Raw genomic sequence first — 20,844 nt, forward strand, 5'->3', positions numbered from 1 at the left:
CATCCAGGGAGCAGTGCAAACTTGTCGCCCGGCGCGCTCGCGGGCAGTGTCATTTCTGAAAGCTCAGCTCCCGCAATGCTCAGCAGCCAGCGACTTGGGCTCGCAAGGCTGGAAAACTGAGCAGCTAGCGGCTGGACTGCGACTGAGCCCACGTTTGCAGCACAGGTAAACAACTTTTAGCTCACATACAGTAAAAGCTCGTTAATTCGACACTGATGGGACCGCGAAAAATTGTCGAATTATCCGAATGTCGAATTTTCGAATGAACAACAAAAAACAATGTTTGCCGCAACAGGACGTATACCTTTATTTGGCAAGAAAATCTGTAATCACCGTCTGCTTTTTCGAGCGAATTTGAGCGACTACGATAGCTCTAACAGCTGCCAGGTGCTCCGCGGCACACGCGCCGTCAGGGATTTGTTCACAGAAGTCCTCCCGCACAGACAAGGCTTCTGCGGCTCCTTTCACCGTGCACTTCGGCATTTGGGACAACTGCTCACAATCGTAAATCGTCGTCGTTGTCAGCGCCTGTCACTTTAATTATTTCATCCTCGGTCAGCTGACAGGACACAAAGGCGAGGCGCGCAGGCCCTGCGCGCTACCCACCCGAAAGCAGCGCGGGGAGGAGGTGGGGAGGAGGTGAAGGGAGCGCGGCTCCCCGCTTATCTGTTTTTTCAGCCAGCGTTCGCGGGGACGGCGTTGTTGCTGGGACGCGCGTCTTATCTTTTCTCTTTATCTTTCCTCTGATCTTTTAACTCTCCTCTATCTGCACATGGCAGCGGTGGTGGCTCGGCTGAGCCAGTAGGCAATCCCTTGCAATTTCCTTTCACCCTTCTCTCAGTCGCAACAAAACAGCAACAACGAGCAGCGCAGTAAACACGCTGACAAAGCGCGCATTTACCAAAAAAGGCGCCGTAAATAACCGCGATCGTAGCGACTGCTGCGACACAACAAAGCACAAAAAAAAGACGCCAGCCGCTTCGACCGCCGCTAACTCGCTTCCTCGGATGGATGGATGGATGATAATATGACCATACGGATGGCCTATCAGCCGTACAGTAGCGCCGCTCATGGCAGTTTTTTTTTCTTTTTGCTCTCGGCAAACCGGCTTGGCGGGCTGCGGAGTGAAGTCGAATTAACCGACGCACGGCAAAATTTGTTCGAATTAACGAGAGTTTCGCCCCATAGACTCCTATGTATAATTGTAGGGACCTCGCGCGCGCGTCGAATTATCCGATTTTCCGAATTAACGGGGGTCGAATTAACGAGCTTTCACTGTATACGCTTGGGAAACCGGCTTCGTTGCGGCCACCTTAAGGTGATTCTTACGCTCGTCATCGAGGCCATCGTCACCGCTCGTGACGCACTGGCTGAGAACTACAATTCGAGTGCGTGCTAAAACAAGCTGCTCGTATTTCGCGGAACAATCTGAACTCGAAAACACAGTTGCTTCTATCGGCTTCCATGTGGGCTCTTGCTCAATTGTGAAAGTACACGCGAGCAAGATGCGGCGAGTGCGAGCCGCTGTTGCATATCAGCTAAAGTGTGACGCAACTATCGGCGTAGTTTCGCAAAGCAGTTGATATCAAAGTTATCCGCTTGTACGGGTCACAGTTAAGCCCTCAGTTTCGTGTAAATCTCCGTCGAGCATGCCCGCGTCAGTCAAAGTAATGCATCGCAGCTGCTCTCAGTCCTACCGCTCACGTCCAACATATCCTTGATATGCACCAGCTTGAGGTACGGTGCATTTCTTTGCCCGTTTTGTCGCAATTAAGAGATTTTAGCTGGCAGCAAACGAAATTTCATTCCGTCAACAGCGTCGTCTGCGCCGTCGTCTGCTCCATCGTCTGCTAGAACATCCGGGGCACCCTGGGTGATGGGATCACAGGATCGCAGCTTCTACAAAAGTATTTAAAAGCGCTTTAGTGTTCGCACTTAATAAAAAAATAAATTTAAAACAATTGAAATATTTTTCTTCTGAACATAATTCAAATATTAGTAGTAAAAAAGCGCATTTGAGTTGCAGTTTTTCAACGACGCAAAAACAAGGGCAAAGCCGCTGACGCCGGCGCCATGTCAGTGCGTGCGTTGCCTCACGTTTTGTGTTATTTGGATTTTCATGGCATTGTTTGAGTGCTTGTGCGGCGGACATGTGTGAAGAACAGAAGTGTGTTTTGGAAGCCAACGACGAGTATTACGCCCAGTCAACATCGGTGAGTTTGGACGGGCAAAGCCGTGAAGAAAGGCAGCGCTACGACGTCTTGTCATCTGGAAAGGCAATGAAGACGACGGCGCGGTTTTACTAAGCCTGGATGAGCTGCATGATTGGTGAGTACCGTCACCGCTTCTCTATTACTGATCTGTATTCACACGCGTTATTAGTGTGCGGCTATATAGGGATGGCAGTGGAGGCAGTCTGCGTGCGGTTGCCTCAGATATAATGCGTTGCCTGAAAAGAACGGACGTATAGCCTGCGTGACAAGTCTTGCTTCATAGTCTGCGTTTAGTACTCAGGTGCCGTGGTAAATAAAAATGCCACCAGAGATCACAGCAGAGTTATGCGGTCGCTTGCTAGCGCTGCGAAAAACTACAATGTTTACTACATTCAACTGGCATGGATTTGTACTGCGTAGAAGACGACGATCAGTGCCGCGGGTGAGAGCGCTTTTGCGTGGACAGCTGAGAACAGGCGAGGGAACTGACAACGGGTGATTTTGCTCGCGGCTGGTACCCATCGGATGGATTTGTGCTATTTAGAAGATTATTATGAGCGGCAGTGCTGCGCGATGAAGCACTCGCGCTAGGCGAACTGCGAACAGACGACGGATGGTTTTGCTCGGTGTTGGTGCTCATCGGATCAGTGCTTACTTCTTAATATTCGTCATGCAAATTATTTTGAAGACAGTGATCGCATGTGGAAGGCTGGCGCATATGTACTAGTCATTTGTAAACTTTTTATCTGTGCTTCCCCATTGGAACAGAATTTGGCAATATTATGTCAGTTAGGTCGTTCTTGTGTCTTCCCTGAACTGTAGGCGTCCATGCTTCCTCTCCTTCAGGGCACTGAACTGTTGGGGATGCGACTGCACACTTATTTGGGATTTCAAGCTTTTTGCTGTATGCCTCGCTTATGCGGCCCGCTTTCAGGTCGTTCGCAATTGGTGATGGTTTGTTATTCATTTTCACTTTCTCTTATTTATTCTTGGTTGACTGCCGGCAGCAGTTCTCCGCGCTCGGAACTGTTCCCAGGCACGGAACCCTACCCACAGACCTCCCTGCACCTCACTCACCAGTGTTCTTCGGTATTTTTTTGTTTGCTCTTGCCCCTACTTGCATTACCACTCGACAAATGTTTTGCTGTTTTTATTTGTGTGGAATTTGTTAAATGCACTACTAATTTTCGTATCATGCTCAGTTGTGACGTGAGATATCGGGCTCCTTGGTATTGAATGCATGTCTTTTGCATTTTCTCTTCTCATTTATGCAAGGTAAACTGGTCGACTGGGTGCTATGTTCAATTTAAGAATACATTAGACGCTGGTGCAAGGCACCCTAATAGTAATTAACTAAAGCCTGCGCATGCTATATTCGAATAGTTGGGCTCTTTTCATCATGCATAAGAATAAAGCGGTATTCCAGCCAGCTCATCTTTCAATGTGGTTATGACAGTCATGTAAATGTACTCAAAGAATGTGTATGGGTGTTTCACATACAATCTCCTTATTTATTTTGTCATGGGCCACCTCATTGCTTTTTGTGTTCCTATATTAATACCTCATTTTAGTTTCTGAAGCAGTCGACAGTTTGTTTTGTCGTCATTCATGACATTGTCACTGGCACTGACAGCTGTTGGTTGGGACGTATTTATCTGCAGTTGCCAGCTGCCAGCATCTGCTGGGCCATGCGTGCTTCCTGCCTTCAGCTGTGCCATCCCTCCAAGCCATTCATGGTAATTATCTTTTTCAGTTACGCATACCTTACCTGCCTGTTTTGAAAAATATTTTCAACATAGGCTCACTGCTGTGTTTAAAAATGCATGCAGAACTCTACATGCACTTTACAGCAGTACCTCAGCTTATTACATGAACTGCAAATTTGTACGAAATATAGCCGCACATGTAGCTCTTGACACTGCGCTGTTATTATAAAGTTGAGCCTGCTTCAGGTGCAGTGACTATTCCACACCTGTTGCCTTTTATGCATGTGTGTCCTCTAAAAGGGCCAAAATGTTCCTTTATCTTTTAAAAACGTTGTGCTGTACAATAATACTTTAATGGTATTTAGTGCTTGTACATTGAAATGTCAGTCAGTAAAGTAACATTGTATGATGACACCAAATCTTGTGTGGCATAGCATCCTTGCAGCGTACTTGGCAAGCTCCTGTCAGCGCAGATGTATTGCTGGTTTATTGCTGTGGCATGTGGTTATACTGTACAGTTTGTACCTCTACGTTCTTGACAGTATCCTTGAAAAATTTTAAATTGGTTTTTGAGCCAAGGAAGTGACAGAGTAACTGTCTCACATCTTGATAGGCACCTGAACAATGATGCAAGGGAAGGGATAAAGGAGGGAGTTAAAGAAGAAAAGAGGTGCCGTAGCAGAGGGCTGCAGAATAATTTTGGCCACCTGGGGATCTTTATCCTGCACTGACATCAAACAGCATGCAGTTTAGCCTGTGTTCACTTGGGCCTGCATAAAAAAAAACGAGCAGACCTTCTTAGAACTAACATTTCATTGCACCAGCTACTTTGTAGCTTTGACTGCAGTGACCTGAAATCAACTGTTGTTTACTTTGCACAACCCACATACCCTGAACAAGATGTGATGATGCTAGACGAGGTGACCCTCTCTGCATAGCAGCAGGTTGGTTCAGGAAATGCGAAGACTCATGGAGAACCGCTCAGTTATATTTGATTTCATGTTATTGTAGTATTAATGGTGAGTTGTAGTATAAGTGATGAATTCTTGCAAATGATTGAGGACATCAATACTCAGTGTGAAAATGAGAGCTAAATCAATACTTAATAATCAGGAAAGAGGCCTTTTTATGAAATGCAGTAAGGTACTGGAAGTCGAAACAGAATACACCTCGGCCAGGTCATGCACAGATATAGAGCATTTGAAAGGAATGGTTGGGAGAATAAGAAAGGGGTTTATTGCCTTAGGCATGCACTCAGAAGTTACGAGCAGCACCTTGCAGTATGCTCAAAAAGAAATTTTAAACTGCTTTGCCTTTGCTAAGCTGTCGGGAAAAGTGGGGTACTTTACAAAGGGCTTAAAATTGAGAACAGTGCGGTGAACCACTCAGGAAAATCATAGGGTTAATGATAAGAGATTGGGAGAGAACTGAGTTGGTTGGAAATAAATGCGAATTAAAATCTGAGCGGGAATCATAAATGGACATAGGCAGGACATACATTTTTTAAAGAAGCTGGCTATCCTTTTGGATAGTGGAGCGGTTACTCACAGCAGGAAATTGTGCTGTTCTTGCTTTCATTTTATGGACATATGCTTTGTGTCTTACATCTCTTGGCCTGCCATAGGCAGCATATGCTCATAATAAATTTTTACCTGTCTAATTATGTGGCACAGGGAGAATTGAACTATATAACCTCATCAATGCACACCCTCTCTGAAGTGAACTTTGTCAGCCCCGTCAGTCACCACATTGATGCATGTCACCCCAAATGGGAGCCGTCATGGTGGCTGAGTGGTTATTGTGCTTGGCTGCTGACCCGGAAGAGGCAGGTTCGATTCCAGCCAGTTTTGATTCCAGCTGTACTAGTCTCATTTCAATGGAGACGAAATGCTAGAGGCCCAGGTACCGTGTGATGTCAGCACACCTAAAGAATTTTCCAGTCCTCTACAATAGCGCCCTGTATAGCCTGCGCCGCTTTGTGGCATTAAACCCTTTAAAACCAAGTAAAGTAATGAATACATCATTTCCAAAAATTGTTTAAATTTATTATTTTCTAAACGTTAACAATTTTCTGCACCTGTTTTCCTTCGTCTTTCCCTCTTATTTCCTCCCTCATGCTGAGTAACAGGTCAGTGATTTTAAGTAAATATTTTGTTCATTTCATTAGCAAAGTTTCTCTGTCTCTCTCTATTGCTTTGCTTTTTGTATCTGCAGTATAGTATTATGCAGAAATATGTCAAGATTAGATCCAAGAGATATGGTCTAGATTTTAAGTTCTATAGTCAACCACACATTACTTATTACGCTATCAAGGCTTTTTTTTGGCATGTGCTACCTGGTACAGAACTGATGTGGCCTACAGCGGTAAATATTGTTTGAATGTGCATAAATTGAATAGGAAGGCAAATTTCCCATTTGACTATGTAAATAGATTGGGCAATCATGTGCTCACAAAGCTCATAAACTTTTCTGTTTCCAAAGCTTTCTGTAAAAGGCACTGACTCACTGAAATACACTACAGTTACTTTTGCCTAATCCTGATATTATTTACTGAAGATTGGTTTGAGGGAAAGTCCACTGAGCTCGAATGAGTGCACGGCAGCTTGTCTTTGTCCAAAGTATTTGGAGAATAATGAATTTTGTTACCTGGCAGAGATAAAGCAAGGATGGCAGTGTTTTGTAATGTCCACAGGGCATTCTTCCAAAGCCCAGTATGCATGTAATTCCTTCATTTTGTGCAACATAAAATGTCTTCCCTTTACACTCATGGTTGAAACAAAATGCTATTTGAATACTTCACCACTCAAAAAATGAAGGCCATTGTGCTGCTCTACAAAATATCAGGCTGCAGCGGTTGTTGCGAGGCAAATTCACCAGGTTGTCATCATCATCAGTCTAACACCCAATGCAGGGCAGAGGCCTCTCCCATGTCTCTCCAATTAACCCTGTCCTTCGCCAGTTGTGGCCACCGTATCCCCACAAACTTCTTAATCTCATCCGCCCGCCTAACTTTCTGCTGCCCCCTGCTACGTTTGCCTTCTCTTGGAATCCACTCTATCACTCTTAAGGACCACTGGTTATCTTGCCTTTGCATTACATCTCCTGCCCAAGCCCATTTCTTCCAAATAACCCACGTTTTTTTCACACCTATTTGTCAGGCTCCGCGTTTTTTTCTCACCTATTCGTCAAGCTGCAAGCCACTTGCACGCTCTACAAACCTATTTAAAGTACATTATCCAGCATTGTTGGCATGGAGTGTGTAGTGCTAAAACAAAAAATAATACAATAGCTGATGATCTGCTAGACCAACAGAATTCCAAGAGTTTGAGAAGGGCAGTGGGAGAACTAGCAAGGCGGGATAGCGAAATTCGACAAGCAGTGGACAGGGATCCTGCAACTTGTAGAGGACAGGCAAATTGGAGACTTGTGGAAGGGGCTGTAGTCTTGAGTGCGCCTAGCCGGCCTTGTGATGCATTGTATAGGGCCCTTTGTTTTTGAGTAAAACTGGTTTCTCCTGATTGTTGCATTCCAGAAAGATTCATCAAGATTGGGTTAAACCCAAGTTTCACGTGCAAATGTGCCTGTAAGAAAGTGTAGATTGATAATGCATGAAGCTAAAGAACCACTGGAGAGTAGTGGATACGTCTCGTATTTCTTCGTAGCTATATTGTTTAAACAGTGCTGGCTATTTTAATTCCTTTTTAATGCTTATTGCTTGTCGAGTTGCATAAAATTTTAGGATAAATTGAAAACTGCATGTAGGTTTAATTACAATAATTATACCCGTATTTCTGAAGCTCTGTTCGAAGAGAGGTCCACATTTTGTGTGCATGCTTTGAATTTGATTATTTTCACACTGCAAAATGGAGGACAGGTCTGCTGTGAGAGTTTTTTTGCAATGAAGCGAGAGCAAGTGGTGCGGAATGCTTGTTACTGTGTCGCCCTGCCAATATTTCTAGAACCCCTGGGACCACTGAGCTTGTGAGTATCTATGACTCAAAAGGTCGGAGCTGATTGCCCATTCCGTGGTTGTCTGTATTAACCGGTGCAAGGCCAAGGGCTCATAGCTAACAAGCATATGACACCATAGAACTAGATGCAGTCAGGCTGGGACTGTGCAGTATGTCAGTGTTAACGAGGTCGTGATAAACGAGGTTTACTCTGCGAAGCTAGTGTGAAATAATAATTGTTCTTATGGAAAATATCGTTTTTTCTTAGTCATTGCAGCAATACAAGCATATCAAATCTGATATCTCTCACTCATCCCTCTATGTTTCAGTTTCAAGGGACCAAGAGTTGCGTGGAAGTCGTGCAAGCCACAAAGTTGCGTGCGGCTTGAGCCAGCAATCAGGAGCAGGCTGGGAATTTGCGAATTGCCAGTGGTATTCGCTCAGTCAAGCAGGCTTTACTGTAAGTACAGTGTTTTCGCCATAGCATTTCTTTGAAAAGTACGCATTGAGCTTGAATAGGACAAGCTGTCGGTCTAGTTGGTCTGATCCTTTGTGGTTGACAGAGCCTAGAAACACAGACTGGGGTCAGAAAGAAAAAATGTGAGGGCACAGGTGCTGACTACAGATTTATTCCCGAATCACCGAAACACTGCATATATAACCAAAACACAGGCGCCAACAGGTGGCAATTTTATGCACTCGTGGCAACAATAAGTGATATGGCCAATAGTGGGAAAACAACACAAACTAGAAACAGAAACCAAGACTATAGAGCAGGGAAAGATGAAACCATAACAAGGTTAAAGGAATAGTTTTAAGCAAGTCATTTTTGAGACCACCAGCACGTGAAACAGTGGAACGGTTTGACCAAAATTTTCAAGTACTGGTCTGATAACACGGAACTAAAACACTACACGCAAACACAGATCAAGGGCAGTGAAATAAAAGTAAAATGGCAAGAAAAAACATGCCGTGAAAAGAAAATGGTGATTGGGCAAGCAAACAAGAATTGGTCTACAAAGGTGAAGTGAGCTAAAAAACTGAAAGAATAAAAGGGGAATAAATGCACATGAGCAACAAAGGTGAAGCCAAGAATTAACATGGCTACAGGAGGAAGATGAGCTACTGTAAAAACGAGAGATAAAATATCAATAAATGAAATGAAATTTAAGCGCACACGAAAAACGCACACAAGAGGAGATACACACAGGACAGGCGCTAACTTCATCTGATTTATTCGCAGGTAAGAGAGCGAAAATATATACATAAAACGAGGCATGCGCAGTAAAGAAACAGATCGTCATATCACAATGTACGTGCTCAAGGTATCTGTATTCTGCCTGCAAAAGATTAACTGATGTATCACTCACACAGTCATGCCCCCTCTTCCTGATGTGAAATGCTTCTAATAATTCACGTGCCGTCTTATCATCGCTCCTGCCAAGAATCTTTATCTCCTTCAGCTGCGGCTCGGCTCTGCAGTTCGCACAATGGTCAGCCAAATGTGTCCCTCCACCCCTTAATGCCCGCAAATGTTCCCCCGCCCGGTCATTGACACACCGCCCAGTCTGGCCTATGTAAGCCCTACCGCAGGTCAAAGGTATCTCGTAAACGACACCGGAACAGCAGTCGACATACTTCTTTGAGTGCTTCTTCCTGCAGCCACTCTTCTTTTTCGTGCATGAAATGCGTGAGCAAAGGTAGGCAAGTTTCTTCGGTGCGGAGAACACCACAGGAACGCCGTGTCGGCTTGCCACCTTCTTCACATGATGGGCAACCTTGTGGATATACGGAACCACTACTGGTTTAAACGAGTTCCTTTCTAGTACGTTCGCTTTGGCGAACATGACCTGCTTGGTTTTTCGAAGAAGGGCCTCGGCCACAGAAACAATGACCGCGCAGGGGAACCCAGCCATAAGTAGCCGGCGTACTTGCTTATTAAAGCTACACTGCATAGCACGCGGGCACGACTTCGAGAGAGCAGACCCCAGGCATAGGCCGGCAATAGACCTCTTAACTGTTTTGGAATGAGCGGAATCAAAAGGTAAAAGCTCTTTCTGTGCCCTCGGAGCGTACTCCCAACAAACATGATCAACTCCTATAGTAAAATTGACATCTAAAAACTGCAACGAACCTTGTAAAGGGAGTTCGTGCGTAAATCTCAATCCCCTCCCGTTCTGCTGAAAGCTCTCCAGGATGCTGCCAACTGCTTCGGTGTAAGAAATGTTGTTTAGTTTTTTCAAAACAATAAGAAAATCGTCTACGTACCTAAAAACTTTCAGCACTCCCTTCCCATTAAAGCTTTGCTCAAGGGCGCGGTCAATAAAAGCTAAAAACAGGTTACAAAGCACAGGGGCTACGCAGGACCCAATGCAGATCCCTTGTCTCTGACGATAAAATTTATTCTCAAAAGAGATAAAAGTGACACCTAAATAAAACTCAAGAACGCGCATAAAATTGTCCACTGTAAGACAGCATGAGTTCTGGAACTCCACCTCTCCGCTTTCTTCTATCGCGCTCCTAACATCACCGAACAAAACATCGTGGGGCACAGAATAAAACAGATCTTCCACATCTACCGAGAACATATACCCAACTGCAGAATTACCCTCGAGAAACTGTACAACCTGCAGCGAGTTTTTTACAGTAAAGGGGTCATGGACCTGTAGAGAGCCTAGGTGTTTCTGCAGGTACCTACTGAGGACGTGCCTATGTACCTATGTCGGCGCGGTCATTGTTTCTGTGGCCGAGGCCCTTCTTCGAAAAACCAAGCAGGTCATGTTCGCCAAAGCGAACGTACTAGAAAGGAACTCGTTTAAACCAGTAGTGGTTCCGTATATCCACAAGGTTGCCCATCATGTGAAGAAGGTGGCAAGCCGACACTGCGTTCCTGTGGTGTTCTCCGCACCGAAGAAACTTGCCCACCTTTGCTCACGCATTTCGTGCACGGAAAAGAAGAGTGGCTGCAGGAAGAAGCACTCAAAGAAGTATGTCGACTGCTGTTCCGGTGTCGTTTACGAGATACCTTTGACCTGCGGTAGGGCTTACATAGGCCAGACTGGGCGGTGTGTCAATGACCGGGCGGGGGAACATTTGCGGGCATTAAGGGGTGGAGGGACACATTTGGCTGACCATTGTGCGAACTGCAGAGCCGAGCCGCAGCTGAAGGAGATAAAGATTCTTGGCAGGAGCGGTGATAAGACGGCACGTGAATTATTAGAAGCATTTCACATCAGGAAGAGGGGGCATGACTGGGTGAGTGATACATCAGTTAATCTTTTGCAGGCAGAATACAGATACCTTGAGCACGCATTGTGATATGACGATCTGTTTCTTTACTGCGCATGCCTCGTTTTATGTATATATTTTCGCTCTCTTACCTGCGAATAAATCAGATGAAGTTAGCGCCTGTCCTGTGTGTATCTCCTCTTGTGTGCGTTTTTCGTGTGCGCTTAAATTTCATTTCATTTATAGCTATGCACCATCTAGCCCAAACAGAAGTTTTGTTAAATTATAAAATATCAAAATGTGAAATTCAATTAGTATTAAAGATAAAAGCAAACAAAAACGCGAAAATAGAGGAGTTGGCAGAAAAGTCAAGGCATGCAAGATGTTTTTAAAACCAGGGCTAGGTCAAACATCCTGAAGAAAGGCAATCTTTTTTTCTGAGGGTGTTCTTGCCCATTAATCCTCGAGCCTCAGAATCCCGGCGGCTCCCACCAGTTCATGTCGGCTTATTCTGGTGCTTTTTTAACACAATGGCACTTTTTCGAACATGGGTGGCATGGCTTTTTTCGGTCACAGTTTTGGCAATGGACTTGCAGATTTAGGACGTGCTTGTAGGCCAGTTGGTTGGAAATCGTTAGAAAAACCGCAAAACAGAATGGGACAAAGGCAGGCAAAACACAAGGCGGTACGACAACTGAACATTTATTGAAGAAATGAGTGCTCATATGGATCAGTTGCGCATGTAATCTGCAAACAATCATTGCAAAAACAACCTAGGGAGGGAAACAAATTCCAATTCTTTCTGAAAAATGGACACAGAAGGCGTGCTATCCCACCTATCTGGCTTCGACCTCAGGATGGCAACAGCCTTGAGAATTTCTTTCCAACTGGCCCTTTATTCATCCAATAATAGTGTGCAGTTCAGTTTAGGTTAAGTCTTTACAACTGGGACAGTGGACAGGCAGGCAAGGTCGTCCGGGCCTACCCAAGGAATGCTAATACTCTTGCAAGGGAGTGTTTCACCATCTACCAATTTGGCCGGTATAAAATCGACCACAGCTGAGAGGAATCGTGTACACCACCCCCGTTGCACATGGCATGAGGCATTCAAAAAGTACCGCCAACGGGCATGTTGTACGAGATTCCCCTCACCTGTGGCCAGTTTTATATCGTCCAAAGTGGTAGATGTTTACACATTTGTTTGCAAGAGTATGCGTGTTCCTTGAGTAGACCCGGAGGCATTTGCCGTCCCACTCACTGTCTCATTGTAGACTGCTATCCCAAACTGAACTGCACACAGATTATTGGATGAAGAAAGAAGCAGTTGGAAAGAGAAATTGTCGAGGCTGTTGCCATCTTGAGGTCAGAGCCAGATAAGTGTGTCAGCACGCCTACTGTGTTCATTTTTCAGGAAAATTAGCGTTTCTGTCTGTGTTTCCCCCGGTTGTTTTTGTTTCGTTTTTGAGCAGGTGATTGTCATATTTGCTCAGCTCTATGGTTGCCATTGAATTTTTTTGCCTCTTTACGATTGTTTGCAGATTACACACGTGACTTGTCTATATAAGCACTGCTGTTCAATAAATTTTCAGTTGTCAGTACGGCCTTGTGTTGTCACCTGCCTCTGTGTGATAGTTTTGTGGTTTTGCTCTTTCCGACTGGCAGATTCCCGAGAAATGTACCCGATAAATCAATCTTATGCTCCCTTATCCTTTCATTGATGCCAATGTATACCTTGCCGCAAGACAAAAGGATTGATTAAATGCCCTCCGCGCATGGCGCTAAGGGTTTTCTGTGCTGCGTGGTGCAGCGTCTTTTTTTTTCATTTAGGATTCCGCAACTGCAATAGGTGCTAGGGGGTCAGAAAAGGCAATGTCTACTCCTGCTTTCTCTCCGATTTTCTTAAGGTTCTGTGAAATTTACCTTTAGAAAATTCGAGAGATAGAGTAGATGCTTTTTTTGCTGCCGCCCCCCCCCCCCCATCACCTATCACACCTCTCTAGGATCGTCAATGAAAAAGAAAAAAGAAACAGGCTGCACTGCATTGCACAGAAACCCTTAGTGGCATGCACAAGAAGTGCTTTCTCAATCCCTTTTTCTTGCTGCAAGGTATACATTGGCATCAATGGAAGGCTAAGAGAGCATTACACTGATTTATCGGGTACATCTCTTAGGTACCTGCAAGTCCACTGCTGATAATGGGACGCAAAAAAGCCATGCTGCCCAAAGTTCGAGAAAGCCACTGTGTTAATAGAGCCCCGTAATAAGCTGACGCAATGCAATGGTGGAAGCCGCAGAGATTTTCAGGCTCCGGGGTGAATGTAAAGAACACGCTTGGTTTCACTCGGAGGATTGCCTTTCTTTGTGGACGTACTTGATCTAGCCCTGGTTCTACATGTGTGTTACATGCCTTGCCTCTTCTGCCAACTTCCCTCTTTTGGTGTTTTTCCTTGATTTTTGCCTTCATACTGGTTATTGAATTTCACTTTTTTATATTTTATCTCTCGGCTTCACTGTACGTCATCTTCCACTTTTAACCATCTTAATTGTTGGCTTCACCTTTGTGGCTCATGCGCGTTTTTATTCCCCTTTTATCCTTTTAATTTTTAGCACACTTCACCTTCGCTTGTTGCTTAATTCTCGTTTGCTTACCCAATCGCCATTTTGCTTCTATTGCGTGTTTTTTCTTGCCATTTCTCCTTCATTTTTTTTTTCACTGGGCTTGGTCTGTGTTTGTGTATAAGGTTTTTTAGTTCCATTTTATCAGACCAGTTCTTAAATATTCTTTCGGTCAAACCTATCCACTGTTGGCAGTCTTTTAAAAATGACTTGCTTATAAATTTTTCTCTCACCTTGTTCTGGTTTTATCCTGTGCTGTGTCCTCTGGTTTTTGCTTCTAGCTTTTGTTGTTTTTCCACTACTTCTCATACCACTTCTTGTTACCACGAGTGCATAAATCGCTGCGTGTTGGTGCCTGTGGTGTGGGTATTTATGCAGTATGTCGGCAGTTCTGGGAAAAGTTTTAAGTTCAGTGCCTGTGCCATCATCTTTTTTGTTTCTGTCCCTTGTCTGTATGTCTGAGTGCTGTCAACCACAATCGGTGGATTGAGCTGACTGCTCTGCAGCTACCCATGTGTATGCAATGAAGTGGCTTCAAGAATAATGTACACAAAAAAATTGATTCCTTAAAATTTCTGGCATGTTTTTTAGGAAAACATTTGGCATTTAAAGGGCTAAGAGTGCTCTGAAAATCTAAAAATTATGTGCTTCTTGGGGCCTTTCCTCAAATTTCACATCACCTTGTAGCGTGATGCAAGACGTTCAAGTTGTTACCCACAGTTTACTTTTTTGTTGCCCACTTATTGGCTGCCACCTTCTTTGGGAGGCAGTGTCATGGGGTTTGGGAGACAATCTGATTCCTGTGTGTTGGCTGAAGCTGTCTAAGCTTTTGGATGTGGGGAGCAGGTTCACGGTGCCAACTTTTGGCTGTAACTACAGTTTGGCCATGACTGTTAGTCCTTTTCTGTGATGCAGTGTCATTTATGTAATGCATAATTTGATGATGAAGCAGTCTCAGGGGTTGCGGTGCTCAGCTGTTGACTTCAAAGACACAGGATCGATCCTGGCCGCGGCAGTCGCATTCTGATGGAGACAAAATGCTGTAAGCTTGTGTACTGTGCGATGTCAGTGCACGTGAAAGAACCCCATGTGGATGAAATTATCAGAGCCCTTCACTATGGCATCCCTCATAGCCTGAGTCACTTGGGACATTAAACCCCATAAATCCAAACCCATTTTGGTACTTCTCAGCTTCGCCGCTGGCCTGCAGCCTCCCACAAGTTGACGAACGGCAGTTTTTACACCATTCGTAAATGCCTACATAGACGCTACATCATTGGTGGCAAAGGTTGCCAGATGTGCAAGCGTTTCCGGTAGTTTTTCTCTGTTGCTTTCGTCAGGCAGCTTGCAAAAGATGTTTTACTAGGCTAATAAACGGTGAGGTTCTTTGTGTTCTTAAGGTGGTGCAGCGTGATAAAACAGACACATAATAGCCATGCCATGCTTTTTTGTAGCCAAAGGCAATTTTTCGCCTTATTCTCATCATCATTTGCCTTTCATGCTTCCTCGAGGGACGGCAGTTGGAAGAAGGTCTCTAGAGCAGCTCCTTGTCTGAAGAAATGCCGAGTGGCATTCTTCAATCCTAACTGCCCATCAAATGGAAGAGCAGTTGTTTTCTCCACTCCACAGAGTGGAGACGGAGTATCGAGTTGAGGCGCACTTCTGAATTCGGCGGTTAGCCTTTCATAGGCAGCAGATATGCGCAATAAACTTTATTTGCTGTTAATCTTCCAGTTAAACACCAAATCCTCCTCATTCCTCATCAGTGCACACACTGTGTAAGGAACTTTGTCACTCCATTTGTCACCACTTTGATGTATGCCATCCCTAATTCAGGGGCTGTATAATTTTTGAAATTTTGTTGAAATTGCTTGAAAACCTTTGCAATTTCCTGCACCTCTCTTTTTCCCCCAAGTCCCAAACCTACGCAGAGTGCAAGTGGGTTTTTAAACTCCAGCTAAATTTTGTTATTCATCAAAGGGCTTTTCTCTCTACTGCTTTGCTGGATGTATCTGAAGTATAATATTATGCACCAGTGTGTGAAGCTTTGCTCCCAGAGCTATTAGCCCGAGGTAGTAATTTTAGAGCATTGCGTTGCGTTCTCAGCCTGGTTGCGTTTTGAGCCTGAGTTGTGCTGATTCCACGGATAGAACCCAAGTTGGCAGCCTCCAATGCAGCAGTGTATCCCAGTAGTTGCCATGGGAGCCGAGGTGGTTAGATAATGGAATAAAATAATAGCAGGTGGCAGTGTGATGCTCGAGCACCACAGCTCGAAACTAAACTATATCGATCAGTATATGTATATCTGTCTGGCAGGCATTAAAGTCTGGCTGCTTAGTCACGACATTCCTGTAAAATTAGTGGGTGAACCGTTTGGCATGAATGTACCAGATGGTGTCATACGATTCAGCCTGTCGTGCAGCATAAACTTACTAGTTAAGTTAGAGCCTTTCTTGCAGCACGGATTCGAACTGACAACCTATGTTAGGTGTATTAATGCTCATTATTCGATCTGCTCATTTTTTATATTCAACCACACTAACATTACTTATTACCCCATCTGTGCAGATTCCTTCTGGCACTATTTGAAGTTGAAGGGTTGCTCGGCTGAGGATCTCCAAAAGTACCACAAGAAGGTGACGCGCTACCTGGCACAGAAGTGCTGTGGCCTGCGGCGGTAAATATCTGTTCAAGCCAATAGTCTCTTGTTATATGCATGAATAGATTGGGTAAGCTCATGTGCTTACAAAACTCGTAACTTGACTGTATTTCCTAACTGTCTGTATGGTACACTTAGGCACTGGAATAACCTGCAAATCGCACTGGAATTTGCCTACTATAGTGAGATACTGCTTTACCCAAGTTCTGCTTAAGGATAGTCTGCTACTGAGATGACGCACAGAAGATTATATTTATGAACCAGACTGTTAACAGCACTTATGGACCACATTAGCAGACTGTTCTGAGACCGCACACAGCCAGGCTTTTCAGCGTGGAAGAGGCGGCTTTAGACAAGGCAGGCGAGCGCTCTGTTGCTGCACATTAAGTAGCTGTCGGATGAATCTCGAAAAAATATGAACGACGCGCCAGGAATATGACTACTACAACCCTTCGGAGATGTGCAGTGCACAGTATACGGCCATGCCAGCGACATGTCTTTCTGTTCAAACTTTCTCTAAAACCACTGTCACTACGCAGAAGCAGGTTGCAGTATCTGTACTAAGAATCTCTTAGTGAAGCAGCGCAACGGCACAAGGCCAAGGGAAGAAGGGGACAAAAACAGCGCTGAACTGACAACAAATGTTTATTCCGGATGCTAACAGCATATATATACTCTTTTGCAACTTAGAAAAAACAAAGAAACAGAGAGCAGCAGAAAGTATCAATCCCAGTCATTATGCGCATGCAGCTGTATCGCGTGTACATCGATCATTTGAAATCGCGAAGTTGTGCTCTTTCACCGAGATGGCAACGGAAGGAGTGCTGATACAATTCGCACCCAGCTTCATGATCTCAGATGCCTCAATAATCTCTCGTGTAAGCTTATCCTTGTGTTTGGTAACAACTTGGCTGTTTTTGAATTCTGGGTAACATGAACAGTCACGACAGTGAGTACCTATGTGGCGGGCCGCGTTCTTGACATTGTTTGCGTGCTCTTCAAGTTTTTCATTAAGACACCGGCCAGTTTGGCCGATGTATGACCCACCACACTTCAACGGGACTGAGTACACCACGTTGTCTTGGCATGGCACATACTTCATCCTGTGGTTTTTCTTGCAATTATGACCAGATTCCGATCTTTTATCCGGGCGATTAACTCTCGCACACAAGCCACTCAGTCTGACAGGAGCCGAAAAAACAACATCTACTCCTGCCTTTTTGCCTATTCTCTTCAAATTGTGGGACACAACATGAACATAAGGTATTACTGCCAGATTTTTTTGCTTGGAATGGGGGACAGCTTTGCCCTCCTTCAGCTTTTTCAATATCCCTTCTGCTACTGATGCCAGAATATGAAGGGGGTATTTTGCGTCTGTTAGCCTATCAACCTGATTGGAGAAACTAAATTCAAACTTGTGTGGGCAGGATTTTTGCATGGCATTTTGAAAGCATGACGCCACAATGCCTCTTTTAACAAGCTTCGAATGGGCTGAGCTGTATGGAAGTAAGGGCTTTTTACCCCTAGGATCAAATGCCCAGCATACATGGAAATCAGTAAAATATAAGGTCAGATCAAGGAACTTAAAGCGATCATTCACAGCCACTTCATGCGTAATTTCCAGCGGCGAAAGCACTTCACAGAATATCGCGCACAGGTCATTCACTTCCGCAGCGAAGCTAGCCGGGTCACAATCTAGTAAAATTAGGTAATCATCTACATATCGGAACACTCTTGCAACTGTTGAGCTCATGAGTGATTGTTCGAGTGCCCTGTCAAGCTTAGCAAGGAACATGTCACTTAGCAATGGAGCGATGCAAGATCCTATGCAGATCCCATTCTTTTGAATAAAATCAGTTCAAAAGAATGGGATCTGCATAGGATCTTGCATCGCTCCATTGCTAAGTGACATGTTCCTTGCTAAGCTTGACAGGGCACTCGAACAATCACTCATGAGCTCAACACTTGCAAGAGTGTTCCGATATGTAGATGATTACCTAATTTTACTAGATTGTGACCCGGCTAGCTTCGCTGCGGAAGTGAATGACCTGTGCGCGATATTCTGTGAAGTGCTTTCGCCACTGGAAATTACGCATGAAGTGGCTGTGAATGATCGCTTTAAGTTCCTTGATCTGACCTTATATTTTACTGATTTCCATGTATGCTGGGCATTTGATCCTAGGGGTAAAAAGCCCTTACTTCCATACAGCTCAGCCCATTCGAAGCTTGTTAAAAGAGGCATTGTGGCGTCATGCTTTCAAAATGCCATGCAAAAATCCTGCCCACACAAGTTTGAATTTAGTTTCTCCAATCAGGTTGATAGGCTAACAGACGCAAAATACCCCCTTCATATTCTGGCATCAGTAGCAGAAGGGATATTGAAAAAGCTGAAGGAGGGCAAAGCTGTCCCCCATTCCAAGCAAAAAAATCTGGCAGTAATACCTTATGTTCATGTTGTGTCCCACAATTTGAAGAGAATAGGCAAAAAGGCAGGAGTAGATGTTGTTTTTTCGGCTCCTGTCAGACTGAGTGGCTTGTGTGCGAGAGTTAATCGCCCGGATAAAAGATCGGAATCTGGTCATAATTGCAAGAAAAACCACAGGATGAAGTATGTGCCATGCCAAGACAACGTGGTGTACTCAGTCCCGTTGAAGTGTGGTGGGTCATACATCGGCCAAACTGGCCGGTGTCTTAATGAAAAACTTGAAGAGCACGCAAACAATGTCAAGAACACGGCCCGCCACATAGGTACTCACTGTCGTGACTGTTCATGTTACCCAGAATTCAAAAACAGCCAAGTTGTTACCAAACACAAGGATAAGCTTACACGAGAGATTATTGAGGCATCTGAGATCATGAAGCTGGGTGCGAATTGTATCAGCACTCCTTCCGTTGCCATCTCGGTGAAAGAGCACAACTTCCCGATTTCAAATGATCGATGTACACGCGATACAGCTGCATGCGCACAATGACTGGGATTGATACTTTCTGCTGCTCTCTGTTTCTTTGTTTTTTCTAAGGTGCAAAAGAGTATATATATGCTGTTAGCATCCGGAATAAACATTTGTTGTCAGTTCAGCGCTGTTTGTCCCCTTCTTCCCTTGGCCTTGTGCCGTTGCGCTGCTTCACTAAGATATGTCAGACCAACTCGCCCACCAGTTCATGTTGTACTAAGAATTCGTATCTTAAAGGAAAAAAGAAAGCGCAATGTCCACCTTTGGCACGATTTCTGCAGTGATGTGCGTTCTGCCGGCTGACAGTACACCGCTTGCTTGGTGTTGTAGGCCTAACATGTGCTTTACGCAAGGTGTAGCGAGAAGCGCTTTTGAACTATCCACCAGCGATCACAGAAATGTCTACTCTTTTTACCGCCTCTACAATAACTTTATGGTGGTATGAACGTGCAGTTTTTATTCCCGCAACGTCTTCGTAAGTGAAGCGCGCGGAAAAACGGGCCAGGCGGACCGCCTCGCACTGATAGATGCGGGTTGCATGCACGGACTCATTCTGAGCCGTTGGCAGAACAGTCATTACAGGCCATGATGCACTTGGTCACACGTTGCATGCACGTCTGCATCTTGATTTCTATCTGGAAACAGCTTGGTTGACGTCACTTCTGTCAGTAAAGTGCTCTGCATGCCAATGTCTCTCCCATTCCGGACGGTTCCCGCCAGCCATCGTATGAAGCGGCGTGTGCATATTCTTCAGTTGTATAATTGAGGCTTTAATGCATTATTCCTATGGGTTTACGTCGGGCCCGTGCCAATTTGATGTTAAATGTGGATCGTTGCATGAAAGGGGAATGCATAATCAAGATTCCACTGTATGACTTTTGTAACATTTGCATGCATTTGTTGTGTATGCATACTATATATATCACTGTTCTTTTTCTTCACCTAGGACAGTCTGAACAAGAGAGACCTGCTGAAGAAAAATTCTGTATATATGTAAATAAATAGTCGATTTGCTCCAAGTGAGGCGTTTTTATACCTGGCTGTACTGCAGGAATGCATCGAATGTTCAGAGTCAGACTGCTGCTCTGTAGCTGCATATTAATTGACAAATAAAGCGTACTTGGTAATGACTACAGGAATACAACACACTACACAAATGCACTACAGAAGGCAGACTACAGAGATACGACACTACAGAATTACGTCACTACAGAAGACAGACTACAGAAATACTACACTACAGAAAGACTACAGAAATACTACACTACAGAAGACAGACTACAGAAATACTACACTACAGAAGACAGACTACAGAAGTACGACACTACAGACTACAGAGGACAGACTACAGAAATACTACATGCCCAAAATACGACAGACTACAGAAGTTTTCTGTCGTAAATTCCTGTAGTGCGTTTTGACTGGGTTTAGTACTGTATACGCCTCATCTGTCCTCCTAACGTCACTAAGCCCTATGATTTCGGAATTAATACCTGCTAATTCCTCCAACACTGCTAA

The 20,844-nt window shown here is 44.5% G+C and overlaps 1 protein-coding gene across 3 annotated transcripts; it reads left to right on the forward strand.

Annotated features, from left to right (window-relative positions):
- Positions 1–1,033: 1,033 nt before the first annotated feature.
- On the forward strand, positions 1,034–20,345 carry LOC149356614 (uncharacterized). 3 transcript variants are annotated; one of them, XM_089584206.1, is made up of 6 exons: positions 1,034–2,328; positions 3,221–3,302; positions 3,875–3,949; positions 8,199–8,329; positions 16,282–16,390; positions 20,278–20,345. In XM_089584206.1, the coding sequence occupies exons 1-6, from the start codon at positions 2,313–2,315 to the stop codon at positions 20,321–20,323; spliced, it is 459 nt and encodes a 152-aa protein (XP_089440332.1). In that variant the 5' UTR covers positions 1,034–2,312; the 3' UTR covers positions 20,324–20,345. The 3 variants fall into 3 exon arrangements, with proteins under 3 accessions (XP_089440332.1, XP_089440334.1, XP_089440335.1); XM_089584208.1 differs by having other exon boundaries at positions 1,036–2,328; positions 3,224–3,302; XM_089584209.1 differs by having other exon boundaries at positions 1,037–2,328; positions 20,273–20,345.
- The last annotated feature ends 499 nt before the right edge of the window (positions 20,346–20,844 follow it).

The sequence above is a fragment of the Amblyomma mixtum genome, chromosome 3 (assembly GCF_055824585.1).
Source record: "Amblyomma mixtum isolate Tamu chromosome 3, ASM5582458v1, whole genome shotgun sequence".
NCBI lineage: Eukaryota > Metazoa > Arthropoda > Arachnida > Ixodida > Ixodidae > Amblyomma > Amblyomma mixtum.

Coding starts and splice junctions, on each gene's coding strand:
- LOC149356614 (XM_089584206.1), top strand. Junction 3,950..8,198: donor ATCCCTCCAAGCCATTCATG/GTAATTATCTTT, acceptor TCTATGTTTCAG/TTTCAAGGGACCAAGAGTTG. Junction 8,330..16,281: donor TCAGTCAAGCAGGCTTTACT/GTAAGTACAGTG, acceptor CCATCTGTGCAG/ATTCCTTCTGGCACTATTTG.